The sequence below is a fragment of the Haliotis rubra genome, unplaced genomic scaffold (genome assembly GCF_003918875.1).
Source record: "Haliotis rubra isolate DU_JTF1 unplaced genomic scaffold, ASM391887v1 Scf84, whole genome shotgun sequence".
Lineage (NCBI taxonomy): Eukaryota > Metazoa > Mollusca > Gastropoda > Lepetellida > Haliotidae > Haliotis > Haliotis rubra.
In genome coordinates this window covers 1,665,442-1,686,804 of record NW_025767568.1, presented here as the reverse complement: position 1 = coordinate 1,686,804, position 21,363 = coordinate 1,665,442, and the positions used below count along the sequence as shown (strand labels likewise).

At 41.7% G+C, this 21,363-nt stretch overlaps 1 protein-coding gene across 2 annotated transcripts in view; it reads right to left on the bottom strand.

Moving 5' to 3' along the window:
- Window positions 1-373: 373 nt before the first annotated feature.
- LOC124262492 (organic cation transporter protein-like) overlaps window positions 374-21,363 on the bottom strand; it is a 37,343-nt gene continuing 16,353 nt past the window's right edge. For both annotated transcript variants that reach the window (XM_046696997.1, XM_046696996.1), the window contains exons 3-9: window positions 20,177-20,598; window positions 19,039-19,278; window positions 16,038-16,172; window positions 15,216-15,298; window positions 5,374-5,494; window positions 1,588-1,660; window positions 374-741 (exon numbers count right to left, since the gene is read on the bottom strand). In XM_046696997.1, the coding sequence (XP_046552953.1) occupies window positions 514-741; window positions 1,588-1,660; window positions 5,374-5,494; window positions 15,216-15,298; window positions 16,038-16,172; window positions 19,039-19,278; window positions 20,177-20,598 (1,302 nt within the window). In that variant the 3' untranslated portion in view covers window positions 374-513. The remainder of the gene's footprint in view (window positions 742-1,587; window positions 1,661-5,373; window positions 5,495-15,215; window positions 15,299-16,037; window positions 16,173-19,038; window positions 19,279-20,176; window positions 20,599-21,363) is intronic.

Genomic DNA, 21,363 nt, shown 5'->3' with positions numbered 1-21,363 from the left:
AGTATTGGAGTTACCATCACCTTAGCGCTACGACTGTTCTTCGTCTATGTTAAAGTATGGGAGTTACCATCACCTTAGAGCTACGACTGTTGCTAGTCTATGCTAACGTATGGGAGTTACCATTACCTTAGAGCTACGACTGTTGTTAGTCTATGTTAAAGTATGTGAGTTACCATCACCTTAGAGCTACGACTATTGTTAGTCTATGTTAAAGTATGGGAGTTACCATCACCTTAGCGGTACGATCGCTTGGTGAAACGGGTCCCAGGCCCCTTCATGAGTGCCCTTGGTTGTATACTTCTTATGGAGCCGAGAACGATACTCCAGCGTGCATTGATTAAGTGACAAACTGACATTGGTAAAAAGGAAGCGCTTTGAGCTTGTTTTATGTTTTTACTTCAAATTTAGAGTAACTGTGATTACAAACGAAGTTTCTTTGTCCTTTCCACATGTATTAAGGACCAAGAATCAACCATCTTAGAATTGATCCTGTCCATGTGTTCCAGTTTCAGGTCAGAATTTCGTGGATGAGAAAGATCCTGGTTGTTTCTCAGGTGTGTCCACAGTGATGGTCCTGTTGGGCGTGTTGTTCTTAATGGTCGTCAGTTCAGACTTGACTTCCTTTACCATCGTGTCACTCAAAGGGAGACCTCTTGTTTCTTTCAGGAGCATAGTCAGCGCTGCGCACGCAGCTGTCGTCGTCCCGACAACCATGAACGGAACAAAGACATATCCCTTTTTCTGCAATGAGGATTACTTATACTTAATAGCGGTGACCTATTACAGTCATGCATACTCCTGAAAAGGGTATTTGGTGTAGAAAGCTGAAATCAGATTATTTCAAATATTTTTTTCTCATATCAAAAAGGTACAGTTTGACAATGTGGCGTCGAGAACAACGTGACATGTGGTCACAAACAGATCATAAGGCACACGTGACATAGCTCTTTAAAACCAATACCCTGTTTGTTCTTGTTCTAGGTTCAAGTTCCTACACGAACTCGTTCTGAAAGGTCCCACCACCTGTGTTGGTTGGGCGCGGTGGGTGAGCTGTCTACTAGTATACAGTACACAACCCTGTGCACCTAAAAGAACCCACGAATCCGTTGGTATATGACCAGATGGTGGCCACATGAATACGTGCAAACACCTAGTTGCGGGTACAGCAACGTGCAGTAAACTTGGACAAAGTACTGTGACTATGCGCCCCAGTCCACCCAGCTGTGAATAGGTACCTCGTAAGGATGGAAAAGCACCTAGTAGGTAGCAAGAGGTGTATGCTGCCCAGGGAGTTGAGATTGTATGTGTGTGTGCGTGCGTGTGTGTGCGTGCGTGCGTGCGTGTGTGTGCGTGTGTGCGTGCGTGTGCGTGCGTGCGTGTGTGCGTGCGTGCGTGCGTGCGTGCGTGTGTGTGTGTATGTATGTATGTATGTTTTTAGTTTTACTCTCGATGTGCCTCTTATGACAGGAGTTAAAAAATGTGCTACGATCATTCGGGGTATGATGACAAAAGTTGAGTATCATACATGTCTTTTCTACCTGAGTGGTGTGCATAAACAAAAGTGAAAGTATGGATAAATGACGTTACCACAGTAAATATATATGGTGCAATTATCCCTCCTATCCGAGCTGTCGTATTGGCGGCGCCGTAACCTAGGTTTCTGAAACAGACCGTATTTTATGATTATAATATCTTTTGCCGACATGAAAACATGAATCAATACATGAATCGAACTCTCAGTGCAGTCAAGATCGCCTTCTTAAAGTTCTTTGCAGGCACATAAATAAAACATGTAAAATAAAAAAGACACTTTTCCATATTTGGGCAAATATGACAAAATTGGGATGCAAAATTATTAGGATTCATTAACATAATTATATCGAACACGAGGAAATGACAACTGACGTTGATGCATAGCAATACACACTCCAGTTCCTCACTATCGATGTCACTGTCTTTGTAATACAAATCTGCAAATCGCACAGAAACAGGTGATCTCATGAGTTGGGATGCGTCTGATTTTGTTCTACGACTAAGCGCACAGTCTCGTTGAACTTTAGCAGGTGTCATCGATGTAAGCGTCATACTGATATGTTATATTGGACATGTATGCTGTACAACCATATCGGGCATGGCGGTGATATATACTGAGTCTAAAAAGAAACTTCACAAAATGTAATTTGAAAAATAATGAATAATTTTTCTCTGATGATATATGTATCCAAAATGGGATCCCTATCTTTCGACTCTAGAAAAACGTTAGCAAAACCCGCTCAAACCCATCCATTCGTCGTGCAAATAACGTTAGTGCCAAATCAGGTTTTGCACGTGCAGTCGATCACGTGATCTTCGCAGCGAAGTTTTCTTCATATGCACGTGTTTTCATTGGCCTCAAGAATTGAAAGAAACACTTTTAAACCACAGTTCTAACGGTACTTGAAATGCCACGATTGTCAAATGTGCAACGTGAACGTGCCGTTGGCATGTTGCAAGCGGGAAGATCAGTTATTGACGTCGCAAGAGCAATGGGATGCTGCCGTCGTACTGTGTATGACTTGCGAGGTCGTCTACAACAAACTGGCACCACTTCTGATCGCCCAAGGTCGGGTCGTCCACGTGTGACGTCACGAGCAGAAGACCGTCAAATCGTCCTACGTCACCTACGTGACAGATTTCTGCCGGCTACACGAACCAGGGCTGAGATGTTTAGAGGTCGACTGTCCTCACAGACCATTCGAAATCGGTTGCGGGCTGCCAATCTCCATTCTCGACGTCCATATCGTGGGCCAATACTGACGCCGTTTCATCAACGTCAACGTCTGTTGTGGGCCCAACGTCACCTCCGATTGACCCAGAGAGACTGGAATCGAGTAGTCTTTAGCGATGAATCCAGGTTTACCCTTAGATTCGCGGACGGCAGGCATAGAGTCTGGAGACGACGTTGTGAACGGTATGCCCAATGTTGTGTACAGGAAGTCGACAGATTCGGGGGCGGAAGTTGCATGGTGTGGGGTGCCTTCTCGTCATCCGTGGAAACCTCACAGCTGCTGCTTACCGCGACCAGGTGCTCACCCCTGAACTCGTTCCTGTCATGGCGGCTCATGGCCCAGGTCTACAGTTCCAGCATGATAATGCTCGGCCGCATACCGCGATGTTGACACGAAATTTCCTTAATCGAATAGAGCACGTTTGGGATGCACTTGGGAGAAGGCTTCGTGGTCTTAGGAACCAACCTCAGAATTTGCAGGAACTTGGCGCAGCCTTGCAAGAGCAATGGCGCAGAATCCCCAACCACGTGTTCACAAGCATCAGGCAGTCGATGAGGAGACCGTGTTTGGCAGTGGTGAATGCGCGGGGCGGCCATACCCGATATTGAACTGAGAAATTTCGCATTTTTATTCTTGTGACTTGACATTCTGTATACCCATGTTTTTGAACGGCGGTGTAGCCTCATGGAACTGATTATGGCACTGTCAGTGTATCGAGTACATCACACAGATCTCAGCAATGAAATAATAACAATATAACCATCTTACCATCTCTTGTTCTTTTATAGTGCCCTGAAGAAAGAATGTGAAGTTGCTTTTTTGACTCAGTATATATATCAACCTGCAAAACGCAAACGCCACAGTGTGACTGCTGCTGAGAAGCGTGATATTTGCAAATTTAAAGAAAGTAATCCTTCAGCCAGTTTGGACCATATCAGTAAGCATTTTGAGAAATCTATGGGGCATGCCATAGGAATGTCTACAATTGGGGACATCTTGAAAGTTAAAGATAAATGGTTAGGAATTTCTAAAGATCCGGCCTCTATTTCCCGTGTCAGGAATACAAAACATCAAACTTTGGAAGAAGTCCAGTACCTTTGGATTATCGATATGAATAGTAAATAGGCAGCAGTAAATGACGCGATGATTGTTGAGAAAGAGGAATTCTTTGGCACACAACTTGGCATTTCGGACTTTGCATATTCACGTGGTTGGCTGACACGTTTTAAATCGCAGTACTCTCTCTCCAAGGAAAATTACCAGGGCGAAGCAGCCAGTACTGACAAAAATGCAATCTCAAAAGGGAGAGAAGAGTTAAAATCATTGCTTAGAAAGTACGAGTCTGATGATATTTATAATTTGGGCGAAACCGGAGTGTTTTAAAGATTACGCCCCAACTACACTCTCGCTTCAAAGGCTTGCACAGGCGTCAAGTGGTCAAAAGAGCGCATTACAATTGCTCTTTGTTCAAATGTTGTAACTGGCTCATTTAAGTTTAAACCTTTTCTGATTGGTAAGGGAAGGCGTCCGAGCTGCTTCGGTTGTGACTTTGATCCTGAATGGTATGTTCACAACACCAAAGCCTGGATGACGAGTGACTTGTTCAGTGACTGGTTGAGATATCGTTTTGATAGTAGACTTTTTACCATGCCCTGACGTCATCAATTAGATGTCTCACAATGCTATGACGTCAAAACCTTGATGACGTCACAATGCTATTACATAGCTGCACTAGTCTAAAGGCAGTACCGTGTTCAGAGATATACAATTGTCATTGAAAACTAATGAAGCAAACATTTATCAGCTCGTGTTGATCTAATTGATATCAGTCGACACATGGCTGATATTCCCTCTATATCAGATTTGGTTGTACAGTACAGTATGTATATCCGTAAAGTCCGATATGTTACATTTATACAGTATATAGGCCCGTTATATTCACGCAGAATGCATATCTGATGTTATTCGCTATACATTTCTGCTACATTCATGAAGAATACATATCTGATGTTATTCTCTATACATTTCTGCTACATTCATGAAGAATACATATATGATGTTATTCTCTATAAATGCCTGCTATATTCACGCAGAATACGTACATGATGTTATTCTCTATAATGCCTGCTATATTCATGGAGAATACATATCTGATGTTATTCTCTATAAATGCCTGCTATGTTCACGCAGAATACATATCTGATGTTATTCTCTATAAATGGCTGCTTTATTCATGAAGAATATATATCTGATGTTATTCTCTATAAATGCCTGCTACTTTCATGAAGAATACATATCTGATGTTATTCTCTATAAATGCCTGCTACATTCGTGAAATTACATATCTGATGTTATTCTCTATAAATGCCTGCTATATTCATGAAGAATACATATCTGATGTTATTCTCTATAAATGTCTGCTACATTCATGAAGAATACATATCTGATGTTATTCTCTATAAATGACTGCTACATTCATGAAGAATACATATCTGATATTATTCTCTATAAGTTCCTGCTATATTCATGCAGAATACATGTCTGTTGTTGTTATTGTCTATAAATGCGTGCTATATTTATGTACAATATATGTCATTCTACCTACCTGATGACAGTGGGGTACATTTCACTCGAGAGTATCTGGATGGCTCCCCAACCGTTTCCAATTCCAAATTTGGTGACCAGAGCGAGGCCAGTGATGATTGGGCCCTGTTTATCAGCATCCACTGAAACACGCCCCATGCTATACTGAGTCAAAAAAGAAACTTCACAAAATGTAATTTGAAAAATAATGAATAATTTTTCTCTGATGATACATCTATCTATCCGAAATGGGATCCCTATCTTTTGACTCTAGAAAAACGTTAGCAAAACCCACTCAAACCCATCCATTCGTCGTGCAAATGACGTTAGTGCCAAATCAGGTTTTGCACGTGCAGTCGATCACGTGATCTTCGCAGCGAAGTTTTCTTCATATGCACGTGTTTTCATTGGCCTCAAGAATTGAAAGAAACACTTTTAAACCACAGTTCTAACGGTACTTGAAATGCCACGATTGTCAAATGTGCAACGTGAACGTGCCGTTGGCATGTTATAATAATAATCTTTATTTGCACTGAAAAGGCCACAGGCCTATAGTACATAAAGTTATGTTACATTTGAGAGGAATTGAGATCGGGTAATCATAGCATAGTAAATGAACATTGAAATATTTTGTAGAAGAACTGGATTTTTTACTACTTAACAATGAGGAGAATTTTATCACATTTGGATGGACATAGTAGTATCTTTTAATATATTTTGTTCGCAACCGGTCATAAAATGGACATATTAGGAGAAAATGTAATTCATCTTCTATTTCGTTAAAATTACAAAGTGTACATATTCTATTTTCTCTTTCTACATTCATATATCTGCCTCTTTCAATCAACAAATCATGAGAAGAGCATCTGAATCGTGCCAGTGCTATTCTAAACTTTTTTAACATTAACAAAGGATAGATATGACTCAAGAACTATGGCATTTTTAAACAATGGATAATACATGCATTTATTTGATAAGGATATCCTTTCACTCCATGTTTGAATATACATATCTTTTAATCTTGTCGTTAAGGATTGTATGAATAACGTAGGTGATTCGACATATTGTGTATTCCATGTAATTCCAAAACCAATAGAATATAAAAAGTTTTTTACATTAGTTGCCCAGTTTTTTTGTCCACCTTTATCATATAACAACATCATATTATAACACTTCTTGGGTAAGCGATTTGAAGGCATAATCAGCAGTTTTACCCAGTACTTAATAACTTTAATGCTTGTAAGAATGTGCAATGGGTACCTACCGCATTCACCATAAATCACTGCGTTAATAGTGTTAATTTTAACTCCGAGGAACTTTTTTGCATGCGTATAAATGGATTTTTTCAATTTCGTCAAATTTTGTTATTCCCCAAATTTCGGCCCCATATGATAAAATTTGACTGACCTTGGCATCAAATATTTTAAAGAATGAAGAGTAGTTAATATTACCAAGTACACTCAACTGTTTCATAATTCCAATTAATGCTTTTTTGTCCCTGTAACGCTGCATATTTTACATGCCTCGTCCATGACAGGCCACTGGTGAAATATAGTCCCAAATATTTATAAAAGCCAATACACTCCAGCTGCATACCTTTATATAACCAGTTTTCCTTTTTTGACAATTTGCCTCCATTTTTGAATACAACAAATTTCGTTTTTTCTCTATTTACAGTTAATTTCCATTTATCGCAGTAATTTTCAAGTTCATTAATTTGATTCTGTAAGCCATTAATCGTGCTTGAGAACAAAACAATGTCATCTGCAAATAGCAATAGGAAAATATGAACTATAACAGGGTGGAGTTGAATCCCGTGTACACAATTAGTTTCAATTTGTCGTGCTAACTCATTTATAAAAAAGGAAAATAGAAATGGGCTTAGTATACAGCCTTGTTTCACACCAAATTGCAAGTCGAATGTTTCTGAATAATTATGATTACTTTTAATGCAAGACTTTACATTTTCATACATATTGCATAAAAGTTTACTCATTTTACCACTGAGACCGTGGGTATTAAATAGAAGCCAAAGTTTTTTTTTCGTTGTATTGAATCGAAAGCTTTTGAAAAATCTACAAATAATGCGTAGAATTTTCCCCCTTTAGAGTTTAAATACCTTTGAATAATACTTTGCAGTATAAACATATTATCTACTGTCGTATATCCCTGTCTGAAGCCAGCTTGCGCTTCGCTGATCTTATCCATTGAGTCTCCCCAGTTTACAAGTCTTTTATTTATTATAAAGGTGAAAGTTTTACTAAATATGCTCAGTAGTGTTATGCCTCTGTAATTATTTGGATTATTTATATTACCTTGTTTATGGATAGGAACTATTATGCCAATTGCCCAACATCTGGGGAACGTACCAGTTTCTAATATCAAATTAAAAAGCAATTCTAAGTACGGGACGATAAGATCTGCTGAGTATTTAAAAAATTCAGATATCGTTTTATCAATTCCTGGTGATTTATTGCATTTCAATTGGTTAATGCTATCTAAGATTTCACCTCTAGTAATTGGGAATCAAGTATTACCGTGGTAAGCTCTGAATTCGGATCTGATGGGTTTTCATTCTCGAAATTATCACATGTTACATCGTCATTTTCATTATGTAAAGAGTTAAACAGTGTCCGAAAGTGTTCTAGCCAGTCGTTCATTTCGATGTTGTTTTGGGCTTCATGTCTAGTATTCAGGTGTTTGAGTTCATACCAAAATTGTTTTGAATCAGATATACTGTTTTCTATTACTCTCTGCTTCTCTTTATAATAATTAAGGCGTTTTTCCTTACAAATTGAGTTATATTTATTTCTTTTAGCGCAATATTGATCGTATGATTCTTTATCTTTCGATTTCCTAAACTTATTCAGAGCTCTACATCGGACAGATTTTAATCTTTCACATTCAGAGTCGAACCATTTATTAGTTGTTGTTGTGGGAGGGCTAACTGTTTTCTGCATGCAAGAGGCGGCCAGACAGAGTGCCTCGGTCATATAGCTTATACTATCATCAATATTAACGAAAGCACAGTCAATCGATTTATCTAGTAATTTTTGTACGTTTTCTGACAAAATATTTTCTCTAAACTGTTCTAATTTATCGTTATCCCAAATGAACTTAAACGACTTATTCCTACATTTGGTAGAAGTGTTGGATTGTTTTTAGTTTTAATGTAGTGGGAAGATGATCAGATTCAGTTCTCGTTTGTATGCTAAAATCTAGAATATAGTCAAACATTGTTGATGAAGAAATGATATAGTCAATAACACTGGTGCCAGTTGGACCAAGAAAAGTAAAGTCTCCAACTTCTGTGTCACTTCCACATCGGCCGTTTAGTATATGAATGTTACAAACAGAGCACATGTCAAGAAATGTTTTACCAAAGTTGTTAACGACCTTGTCGGCGGAGAAACGCTTCAAGTAAAAATAATCTATAAGAAAATCCCAGTAGGAATGATTTCTATTTTCTGTATATTCAAATAAGTCATCTTCAACAAAATCTGCTTTCGTTCCGGTTCGAGCATTAAAATCTCCGCCACACAAGATATAACAATCTGGTAGAGATGAGATAATTTCTAATATAGAGTCCTGGAATATACTAATACCATTTTTACAATTAGGGGAAAATTTATCATACCATGACGATGACTCCGGTTGTACATAGACACAGGAATATAGAATATCTTTTTCAAAACCAAACAGCGAACGGTCGAAAAGAACGAAAACAGCATTTTCTGTTACTTTAAACCACTTCAAGTATTTAAGTAAATGATTCTTTATTAAAACCACAATACCACCGGAAGATCGACCACCGCTTGATATATTTTGTGCATGTTTCATAACATTCTTATAATCAGAACAAATATCATTTAAATCTAGATTCTTTGACCATGTCTCAGTTAATCCAATTATGTCAAATGACTTAATATATTCAATAAAATCAGAGTCTGTTAGTTTCTGCGTAATACCAGAAATATTCCAAAATAATAAATTCATTTGGTTATAAGAGTCTTTAGTAGTATTTTTAACATCATCATCTTCATTATTTAGTTCACTTCGATGCGCCATAAAATGCCTATATACATGTTGGCCCTGGCCACACCCCTACTTGTCACTGTCGACACGTCTGGATGTCGACCTCAGGGGGTATTTACCCCCTGTGTCCTGGCTACCCCAGGATCTGGGTGTACGGTCAGTATTAGTCGGTGAGGGACGGTGTGAGGTCGACGTACCCGCAGATCTACTAGTGTCTTCCCAGGGAGTATGCAGCAACTTACTACCCTTGTAGTAGTATCGAGTTTCGGGGTTCTCACTGCGGAGTCGATACAGTTCTTGACGTTGATGGGAAGTAAGGTCATTGGCAATCCCCACTCCTTGATCTTTCAAGACACTTCTCATCTTAACCGAGTGCCACTTGTCTTCCCAATGACACATGCGGGCTATTATAGGTCTTGTCTTGTCGTTCCGTTTGGTGGATATCCTATGGGCTCGTTCTATGTCGCGGGGGATAAGGGGTGGGAGATCGTTGGCATGTTGCAAGCGGGAAGATCAGTTATTGACGTCGCAAGAGCAATGGGATGCTGCCGTCGTACTGTGTATGACTTGCGAGGTCGTCTACAACAAACTGGCACCACTTCTGATCGCCCAAGGTCGGGTCGTCCACGTGTGACGTCACGAGCAGAAGACCGTCAAATCGTCCTACGTCACCTACGTGACAGATTTCTGCCGGCTACACGAACCAGGGCTGAGATGTTTAGAGGTCGACTGTCCTCACAGACCATTCGAAATCGGTTGCGGGCTGCCAATCTCCATTCTCGACGTCCATATCGTGGGCCAATACTGACGCCGTTTCATCAACGTCAACGTCTGTTGTGGGCCCAACGTCACCTCCGATTGACCCAGAGAGACTGGAATCGAGTAGTCTTTAGCGATGAATCCAGGTTTACCCTTAGATTCGCGGACGGCAGGCATAGAGTCTGGAGACGACGTTGTGAACGGTATGCCCAATGTTGTGTACAGGAAGTCGACAGATTCGGGGGCGGAAGTTGCATGGTGTGGGGTGCCTTCTGGGCATCCGTGGAAACCTCACAGCTGCTGCTTACCGCGACCAGGTGCTCACCCCTGAACTCGTTCCTGTCATGGCGGCTCATGGCCCAGGTCTACAGTTCCAGCATGATAATGCTCGGCCGCATACCGCGATGTTGACACGAAATTTCCTTCAACACGCTGGAATCAACGTCATGGACTGGCCATCGAGGTCCCCTGACCTTAATCGAATAGAGCACGTTTGGGATGCACTTGGGAGAAGGCTTCGTGGTCTTAGGAACCAACCTCAGAATTTGCAGGAACTTGGCGCAGCCTTGCAAGAGCAATGGCGCAGAATCCCCAACCACGTGTTCACAAGCATCAGGCAGTCGATGAGGAGACCGTGTTTGGCAGTGGTGAATGCGCGGGGCGGCCATACCCGATATTGAACTGAGAAATTTCGCATTTTTATTCTTGTGACTTGACATTCTGTATACCCATGTTTTTGAACGGCGGTGTAGCCTCATGGAACTGATTATGGCACTATCGAGTACATCACACAGATCTCAGCAATGAAATAATAACAATTTAACCATCTTACCATCTCTTGTTCTTTTATAGTGCCCTGAAGAAAGAATGTGAAGTTGCTTTTTTGACTCAGTATATTATAGGCAGCGTTATGCGTTGTGCAACAATATTTCACATTGTGCCTGTAAAAACACTGTATCTGGGAATTCAGTAAGGGGCACTAATGTGCTATAATGTGCCTTGCGCTATATTCAGGCAGAGTTATAGAGGCTTCCATCGTGTTCTGACCCAAAGACTATCATAGAATGTTCTAGCAACTTATATGTGTGGTTATAAGGAGACTCCTGAGTCATTTTTCATTTCACATTACATTTTATGCTACCAGGCTAGGTTTTCTCGAAATGTTCGTAGCCCTACGAACTTCTTAAGTGCATTCTTAAAACATTGGCTACGGTCAATGTCAAGAATTCTTAAGAAGGCCAGCATTGTGGGTGATCACCATACCCTGCCTAGCCCTAGTTTCAAGTTGGAGCACTGCTGCTGAGAACTGTACATTGCCATCATTGTTTTTACTGCTATAATCACTTGTACTAAATTACCCCTGAATTTGTACTACCACACAATTTTGCACTGTCATAGTGATACAATTGTATTGATCTGTATTGATTTGTGAAATATAGTCAAGTTTAGAACACAATTGTTAATTATAGTAAATTTCTGTGTTGTCTGTTGGTTACATACATAGTTCCCTTACAGACTGATTTCAGGTTGACTATTTTATGTTAACTTAGAAATCAACTTGCGGAGACCAATTCACGGAAAATAGGGAGGGATTTGGAGGTTTGTGCACTTAACAATTTATCACTTTTTCACATATTCTCGAATATGACTCTGTTTCCGATTTCACCTCGTCTCACTGTCTGATATATGGAATCTGACTGTGAAAGGGGCTTCACACTCATGATGTTTTACAGTATGTACGTACCGCCATAAAAACTGAGAGGTTAAAAGAGGCAAGGATACCCTGGTATTTGTATCTTATTACAAATTGACAGAACGATGCTGGGTTTGATGTGATTATTCGACAATAACTCATTCATGCCATAGCTGGCAGTGTCCCAGCGCACAATTTAAGAGGTATGGTATTTTGACTCAGTCATTAATAAGACTTAAATGTGTTTTAGAAAGAGACAGAAAGTTTAATCATTTGGTATAAAGTGTTTTTTTCTCCTTTTATTGGAGCGTTGAAGAAAAGCGTAAAATGTAACGCACAGTTTTCATTCTGTCGATAAATATACACAGTTTCAGATCACAACAAAAACTGCATGGAGTCATTTTTCAGAGCTTAAGGTACCTTAAATGACCTCCATAGTTGGATTCAACCTTTGATCAGCAAAACAGGTGAGGGTAGTAAACCGTAAAATGTTCAAATATCCATTAAAATAGACTTAGTAATGGTATAGAAAACCAATTTCAGACAGAATCTATATGCGAGGTGATAGGGTGACAATTCGTTGTCTCAGCCACAGGTTGTTATCGGAGTGGAGCTCGAGAATATTAAGCAATAAGGTGTGTTACAGAAACTATTACACTCGCGTGTCGTGTGTTTCAAACTGATTTATGCTTTGTAAGAATTTTTGCATTACCTGCGATCTCGTTGGGGAAATAAAATAGACATTTACAAGAAGGACATATTTTCTCTTTTACAATCACACGCACTGGTTCAATGCCTTGGCTACGACTGTCGTAAGTCTATGTTACAGGGAGTACGACAGTCGTAGCGCTACGATAGCTTGTGAAACGGGGCCCTGGCCTCACAAGGAACCGAAAACCTTTATGTATAGCAACGGAAACGTTTTGGGTTGGTTTCAAATTCTTCTGTGAGTGCTCATAGAAGTTTCATCGCACCATAGCAACGACTTACGGACTGAAGAAGACAAGGACCCTTTCACCAAGGATGTGGCGTAGTTTTATATCGAGGGAACTTATAAACTCTTGAAGCAAGCATATTGAGGAAGAGTGACCTTGAATTTGCCGTCGTATCTTAAAGATTTATTTCAGATTTCTTTCGGAGTTGTTCGGCAGTTTGAGAGTATTCTCCCCTAATTGTTAGGGGTTCAGCAGGGCTCCAGATAATTTTTCAATATAACGGGAGGAGGAGTACTAGAAACACCTAAGAGTACATTTAGAGTGGTATGCTCCCATTTGTTAGACATGCCAGTTGTTAAACACCCCAATACACATAAGGTCACAGACCACTGCACACACCTATTACCTATTAGTGAAGAATGGGATAGTCCATATTCGTTACAGACATATAAAGAGAACGCAACACAATTGATTAGCACTACATATCATTTTATTGCATTTTATATGCATTTGTTTGCAAATCCATGTATATGAAATTCAGCATTCTTCAATGACTTTTATCATTTATTTCTAAACCACTGATTCAACTCAACTTAATCAAATGTCCGATGGCATCAAGGAAGTCAAGTGGTGTCCTGGTACCCTGGTGAAGCTGGTCCTTCAGTCTCTGGATTCTGTTCTCCAACTCCCTCCCTGTACACTCGCTTTGTGGTAGGAGGAGCTGCACCGAAGTCGATCTGAAACAGCTTGGCTCGGTCTGCGGACTCGATCTTGCGGATGACGGTGATGAACCTGTAGTTGTTCGGATGGTCGTGTGGCAAGGTCCGGTTTAGTCTGTTGTGGAAGCCCTCGAGATTGTTGTTAGTGCGCGGTCCTCTGGTCTGGTGGTGCTTCCATAGGTGCATTGGAAATCTGGCGTCGTCATCCACCCAGTTGGCAACAATGTAGTCATTGAAGTCCACTGAATGAGGGGTGTCAGGAGTTGAGTTCATGGATTCCAGCCACGTGTCTTGCACCAGATCTATGGGAAGGAGTGGAAGTGCTGCAAATCCACTTATGAACACTGGGGTCATCCTTGTAGAGTCTGGCTAATCCCAAGTTTCTGTCTTGCGCTATATGGCTTGAGTGAAATGAAAGAAACATCCCTTGTTCTCGGCATTAGGAAACTCAGCTTCGACAGGCTGGATAGCTGCAAGTGCAAAGTCTGTCTGAACCTTTGATGGAGCAAGGTCTTGAGTAGACTGAAAAATCTTCTGTAAGTTGTCATCTGTCTGTCCGAAAGCAGTGCGTACACCAGGGCGAAGGTAGAGTTACCGTAGAGCGTAGAGCGTAGAGCTGCAGACACTGTTTCAAAACGGCATCAAAGGAATTTCTGCTGCATCTTGTTCAGCTATCATCTGGTTGTAGAGGCCATGCATGTGGGTTGTCTCTTCTCTAGCTCTTTTCCTAAGACTGCCGATAAACTTATCCCGAGTGACATTTTCTGGTGGATGACTGTGGTCAGAAACATTCCTGACAAGATCTCCAACTGTTGTGCATTTGCCCTTCCAAGTCTTAACAATGCATCGCCAGTGCTAACATGTCTGTCGTGTTGTGGACTTGTTGTAGAGGAATCCTTCAAAAAGAACTTGTGATCTGCCTCGCGACGATGGGACATACTCTACTCTTTGTATACCAGCCATGGTTAATGTGCAAGGGTCATCCCCAGTAAATGATGTATTTTCTCAATATTATTGAGTTAACTCTACTAAATAGTTAATCCCGCCTTGAGAAGAAAAAATCATCTCAAGATAAACTGGATGTAAATATTAAATGCTAACTATAAAAACATCATTAATCAAACAAACATTTCTTGAGTAAAAAAACATCATAACTGCTTGCTCTTAATCCTTTTGATCTATTTTACAGTTAAGCTGCTTTACTTTAAATCCTTCTACTGAGCAGCTTGGGCTAGTCCATTATTGTTGTAGGCATAGCAGTAATTAACCCCCAACCGGATTGTGTAACAACTGGCAATATGAGAGTGTGTGACAACCGGCCTGTGCAACAAATGGGAGACAACCTTTAGAGTACTGTGTGGAATTTAATACAGTATCAGTAATCTTGTGTTTTGTTTCATATATGCACAACGACATTGCTAGTCTTGTGTAAACAGGTCAATAAACAATAAAACAATACTTTTTCAGATAAATACGTCTGTAAATAATTCTAAGACTGTACACCATTGTTGTGATGCATATCTGCGACGTTTCCTAAATTATTATTTATCGTATCGTGCATATTTTTTATCCGTACATACGCTGATAGGCCTTTACCCGGTAGCCCTGCGCTGGTTTGGGTAATAGCACTCTAACGGTTTTTACTTTGTCCAATCCCTTCTTTTATTTTATTCTTTCTCCATAAACGAGTAAACATTTGATTGAGTGGTTAATGATATCTCACCATATGTCCACACCACGGGTACAGCAAATGCAGCAATTGAAGCGATCCCAAAATATAGGATGCTTGTCAACTTCCTTCCAATTCTGGGAATAGAGATGGCACGTCAGTGAAATGAGAGTACCTCTTGACATAATTCCAGCCATGTCAAAATATCTGAATCTGAGTGACGGAACAGTTCAAGACATGCTTACGCTTTTTCTCCAATACCTGGTGTCATCGCTGACTTATTCATTCATTTAATTTTGACTACTATATAGCATTATGTATTTACAAATAAAAGCGACAAAACCCTTTCCGCATTCATTAGACATTAGTCGATTGTACAATTCTGACTTTGTCATGCGTATGTATTTGTTTCAACAGTATAACAGCTGTAAGATGGGTTTTTTTTAAACAATCGAGTTGGACCAGACAATCCAATGATTGTCAACTTGCGATATGGACGGATCTGACGGATTAGCAAATGTTTGGATTAACGAATATTTGGCTGAACGAATAATGCATACAACCATGCCCCTGTTATTGTTCTTCGGTTAAAGGGGCGGTGAGGTAGCCTAGTGGTTAAAGCGTTCGCTCGTCACGCCGAAGGCCCGGGTTCCATTCCGCACATTGGGACAATGTGTGAAGCCAATTTCTGGTCCTCCTTACTAAAAACGGCGTAAAATCCAACTCAGTCAGTCAGCCTTCAATTACATATTGTTTATTGAGTTTTGTGAAATGCCTGTGTTAGTTTGTCAGACCATACGATTTGTTTCTCAATCTGCCGACTCAGCTTTTTCTTGCTCCAACGGATCTGAGCATGTCATATAACAAGGTACCTACTTGTTAGCTATGACGAACGTCATCATGGTGCCTGGTACCTCGACAATGGACATCAGGAAGATGTTGAGGTAGAGGTTTCCTGACAGAGAACCAACTCCAAATGATAGACCGTAGTACACAAGCGACATGCAAGCCCTGAAAAAAACATATCAGAATGTGAGGGGCTATCCAACACAGGGAAATAATTAAGAGCAGGGGGTTTTTTTTAAAACATTTTTTAGAAAACGTAGCAGATACGCACCACGGCAATGGTGTACGGTCTTAGAATACTTTACATGCGTATTTATCTGAAAAAGTATTGTTTTATTGTTTATTGACCTGTTTACACAAGAGTACAGCTTGTTCAGCTTGACCTGAGCTACTCTGCATATGCATGACCCGGGAGGTCAAAAGGCACACACGGCAGATCAAGTCAACTTCATTAAAAAGGGGTGCAGAGAATGTTATTAATGATTGTAAACCAAAGGTCACTGTGTTTTTTAATCTGATTTGTTTATAAACATGATCAAATGGTATTCGATTCCCGGAAATTCGCTGCGTATTAATACATACAAACATCGCTCGCACCATTGTACTGTTACGTCGTCAGCTGAGATGACGTCATTCAAATCAAATTGTGACGTAAATATTGTGACGTCACAAATGAGCAGTTCCAGATGCTACCATGGGAGACAGCCGAAACGGACGGCTGATGACATTGCACTGTTGTACCCGTACTATGTCAATGAGTGCAGACACAAAAACATGTGTGGACCTTTAGGTTTACTTTTGTGTTTACAATGTCGATAAACATCATGTGTTGGCCACTTTCCGGGTGTTATTGAGTATTTGAAGCACAGGTATATTCATTTGAAACCTCCGGCTGACGCCGTCGGTTCCAAATGAATTCCCTAGCTTCAAATACTCAATAACACCCGAAAATTGGTCAACACATGATGTTTATCTCCTAACTAAATGCCATAATCGGAAACATTAAACAATCTCAAGTTTCTTTTTTAAAGAAAGTTAGGACATTGCTGACGATTTCTCGACACTGAGATGTCAAAGGGCGAACTTGTCTCGGCTGTTGACAATGAACTGACAAAGGTGCATCCCTTCAAAATAATAGACCCAACCAGTTGTGACACGGTCACGCAATGCATTAGTATTCACTTAGTCAGGTCAAGCAGAACAAGCTGTAGAAATGTTGTGTTGCATATATGAAACGAAACACAAAATTACTGATAAGCCATTAAATTCCATCCAGTACTCTTAATGTACTCTTAAGTTTTTCCGGTACTCCTATATTGAAACATTCAGGCGTACGTACTCCTGATGTTGAAAAATTATCTGGAGCCCTGCATCAGTACTGTCTGTGTCAATGTTACTGCAAACACTTTATCACACACTAATACCAGACCCCAAATGCCACCATGTTCCATGTTCGTAATGGTACGTATACCGAAAAGACTGCTCCAACACACACTGCCACAATACACCGTAACTGTCCCGCACCGTATCATATCTACGGTACAGGAGACAAGATTGGGACGGCGTTTTGTTCACTGACGAGTCGAGATTTCATCTGGCAGGTCAGACGGCGAGGTGAACGGTATGCTTTGTTCTACGTCGACAGTTTGGTGTTGACAGCGTTATGGTATCGGGAAACATGCCATCCCATGTTTTTTTACATAACTTGTCGATGGCCATCTGACAGGTCTGCTATATGGGAAATGCGATCAATGGGTCTCATGTGCAGCACTTCATTCAAGGACAGAGACGTAACTTTAAGCTTCATCACATCACATCACATCAAATAACACCACATATCAGACATTACACCCCATGTCACACATTACACGTCACACATTACACCCAACGTCACTCATTACACCACACATCACATCACACATCACATCACATGTTCCTGACCTATTATAGTCGCGGTATGTGTACTGGTAGGGTCCTGTGCTCACCAGATGAACTGGATGACAAGCGACCAACAATACATGTTCCTGACCTATTATAGTCGCGGTATGTGTACTGGTAGGGTCCTGTGCTCACCAGATGAACTGGATGACAAGCGACCACCAATACTTATCCTGCTTTTCACATAAATGTCGTTTTCTGATTGGCTGAGCCAATCAATGTACCCCGCTTACAAGCGTGTAACATTTTCCAGGTTACCCGCTGGAAATGGCCATGTTTGGGGGTATTTGTTTGGTACTTGGTACTAGTAGTGTTTGGGCTGTTTGGGCCTAACGCCGGTACTCCTTATTACGATCTAATACCCGTGCTTCCCCTCGCCCTTCTTGCTCAGATTACGTGAACAAATATAGAGGGTACATCAACCCATGTTTCCACCCAGAACCTCATCCTCACCCCCACCCCCCTCGTGACCAGTAAACAACTTATAATCTTCCTGACCTGTTAAGGCCGCGGTAGGTGTACCAGTAGGGCTCCATACTCCCAAGATAAACTGGAATATCAGTGACCTCCAGGTCAGGTCGAGGTGGTTTTACTAGTAGGGCTCCATACTCACCAGATGAACTGGATGATCAGTGACCTCCAACACAAGCTCCAGCCCTGGTACAGGTCGAGGTGGTTTTGCTAGTAGGGCTCCATACTCTCCAGATAAACTGGAATATCAGTGACCTCCAGGCCAGGTCGAGGTGGTTTTACTAGTAGGGCTCCATACTCTCCAGATGAACTGGATGATCAGTGACCTCCAACACAAGCTCCAGCCCTGGTACAGGTCGAGGTGGTTTTGCTAGTAGGGCTCCATACTCTCCAGATAAACTGGAATATCAGTGACCTCCAGGCCAGGTCGAGGTGGTTTTACTAGTAGGGCTCCATACTCACCAGATGAACTGGATGATCAGTGACCTCCAACACATGCTCCAGCCCTGGTACAGGTCGAGGTGGTTTTGCTAGTAGGGCTCCATACTCTCCAGATAAACTGGAATATCAGTGACCTCCAGGCCAGGTCGAGGTGGTTTTACTAGTATGGCTCCATACTCACCAGATGAACTGGATGATCAGTGACCTCCAACACATGCTCCAGTCCTTGTAAAGGTCGAGGTAGGTGTACTTAGTGCCCGATGCCCGCAATGTATTTTCCTCCTCTGCAACCCGTTTTAGCATCTCTGCGGTGTTGGGAGATTTCTCCTTCCGGTTGTATCGACTCATCTGCTCGACCACCTTCTCCGCCTCCTCAAGCCGTCCCTTCACAGTCAGCCACCGGAGGCTTTCTGGGACGATGCTAAACAAAAGTAATATTCAAACTCAAACGAAACTGTGATCATGTGAGCATGTTAGTTAGTGACTAGCATTATTAGAACAGTTTCACCGCAAGATACAGTGGAAATGGGCGTCACCCTTTGTATCTTGCCATTGTACGCATGTGGGAGCGCCACTTTAAGCAATAATCCAGTAAAATGACGACGGGGATCCCAGGGCTTCACACATTGTTCCCATGTAGGGAATCGATCCCTGGCCTTCGGCCTGACGAGCCAAGGCTTTAAAAATCGGCTACACCACCGCCCAACCATTATGGGAAACGGACCTACTGTACACATGCGAGAGCATGCGCATGCTTGACCCTTTTCTAAAACTGAAGGATATTTGTGGTGGATTTTACTAGAGAGCCATCCAGATCTACACAAAAATGGACTGCACGTCAGACATTACCAAATGTCATCTCTGTGGGTATGGGAATAAATCGAGTAGGCCCGAATGGAACAGTTCACTTCATCCCATAGAAGCCATTCCAAGTCAAATACCATTAGCATATAGCGCTTGGGTGAGCAGCAACTCCACTATTGCCTCTTCCCATTTTATTTGGTCAGCGATTGTTTTACGTTACTACGTCTGCAATATCACGGCGCCAAAAAAAAAAAGACTTAGCCTTCTCTTGGAAGATTAAAGAGAGTAGTAAGTGAAGGAGTTACTTTTAAACCTGCTTTAGTGCTTACAGGCTACGTTCACAGCCTTGGCGAAACCCACGAGCATAGGTACCACGAGCAGGATAAACCGGGATTCGAACCCACTAAGGTCCCAAAAGGATGCAATGAATCGTGAATCACAGCACCTTTGAAGGCTGGCCACACTATGATTCCCGATGCTTACTGAAACAGAACAAAGTGTATTGTGTCACTCACAACCAGCCCAGGAAAAAAGGGATGTGCAGAGCTGCGTTGATGAGGTGTTGGTTGTGCCAGTCTGGCTGCAGCCACGTTGCTAAAGCCATCAACCCGACTCCACACGCCCAGAGAGGCAGCGAGGAACAAACCGACCTCCATTTGGTACCCACGAACTCCATCGCATATGGATATGAAGTTGTGAAGAATATGCCTATCCCGAAGCCAATGAAAAACCTGAAAGTGGCAAACATTTGCCAAGACACCGAGAAAGCAGCTCCAATGTTACACACGCCGTGTAGAAGGATCCCAAGGTAGTAGGTTCTCTTCCTTCCAATGACATCAGCTGACTGTCCTCCCAAAAACGCACCTGCCAAGACGCCGGCCATCTGAATTGACGTCATTGTTGCCGCAATTGTGTCTTTGTCACAGACAAGGTTCCACTGGATAAAATAGAAACGTTCGCATATAGTGTGTTTGTTCGTTGCCTAACACATCAAGAAATATTGTCTTGTAAACACTCCACTGTTGTCAAAAATACTTTGAGTGGATCACGCTTTGAACAGTATTATAACTTTCTGTGGAAGAAAAGCCGGGAATGGTGATGCACATCACCACACACTGACAACTTATGAGTCAGATTTAGGGTATAATTGGGAGTAGAACCGACGATGATCCGAACCTTAAACAGCGAAATGACACGGGAGTAACCATGAAGTAATTAAATGTAAGAAACGTCTGAAAAAAGTGCCACGGTGTGCTGACAAACGATGACCCACAGTGTGCTGACAAATGGGGACTGATGGGGTACTAACTGACGGGGACTCACAGGGTGCTGATAAATTGGGACTCACATGGTGCTGAAAAACAGGGACTCAAAGGGTGCTGACAAACAGGGATTCACAGGGTGCTGATAAACAGGGACTCACGGGGTGCTGACTAACTGGGACTCACAGGCTGCTGACTAGCGGGGACTCATGGGGTGCTGACAAACGGGTACTCACAGGGTGCTGATAAACGGGTACTCACAGGGTGCTGACTTACAGGGACTGACGGGCTGCTGACAAACGGGGACTCACAGGGTGCTGACAAACGGGTACTCACAGGGTGCTGATAAACGGGGACTCACGGGTGTCGGATAAAAGATGAATTCACGGCATCCGTGTTGGATTCACCGACGACTTACATGGTTTAGGCAAACAGAAACC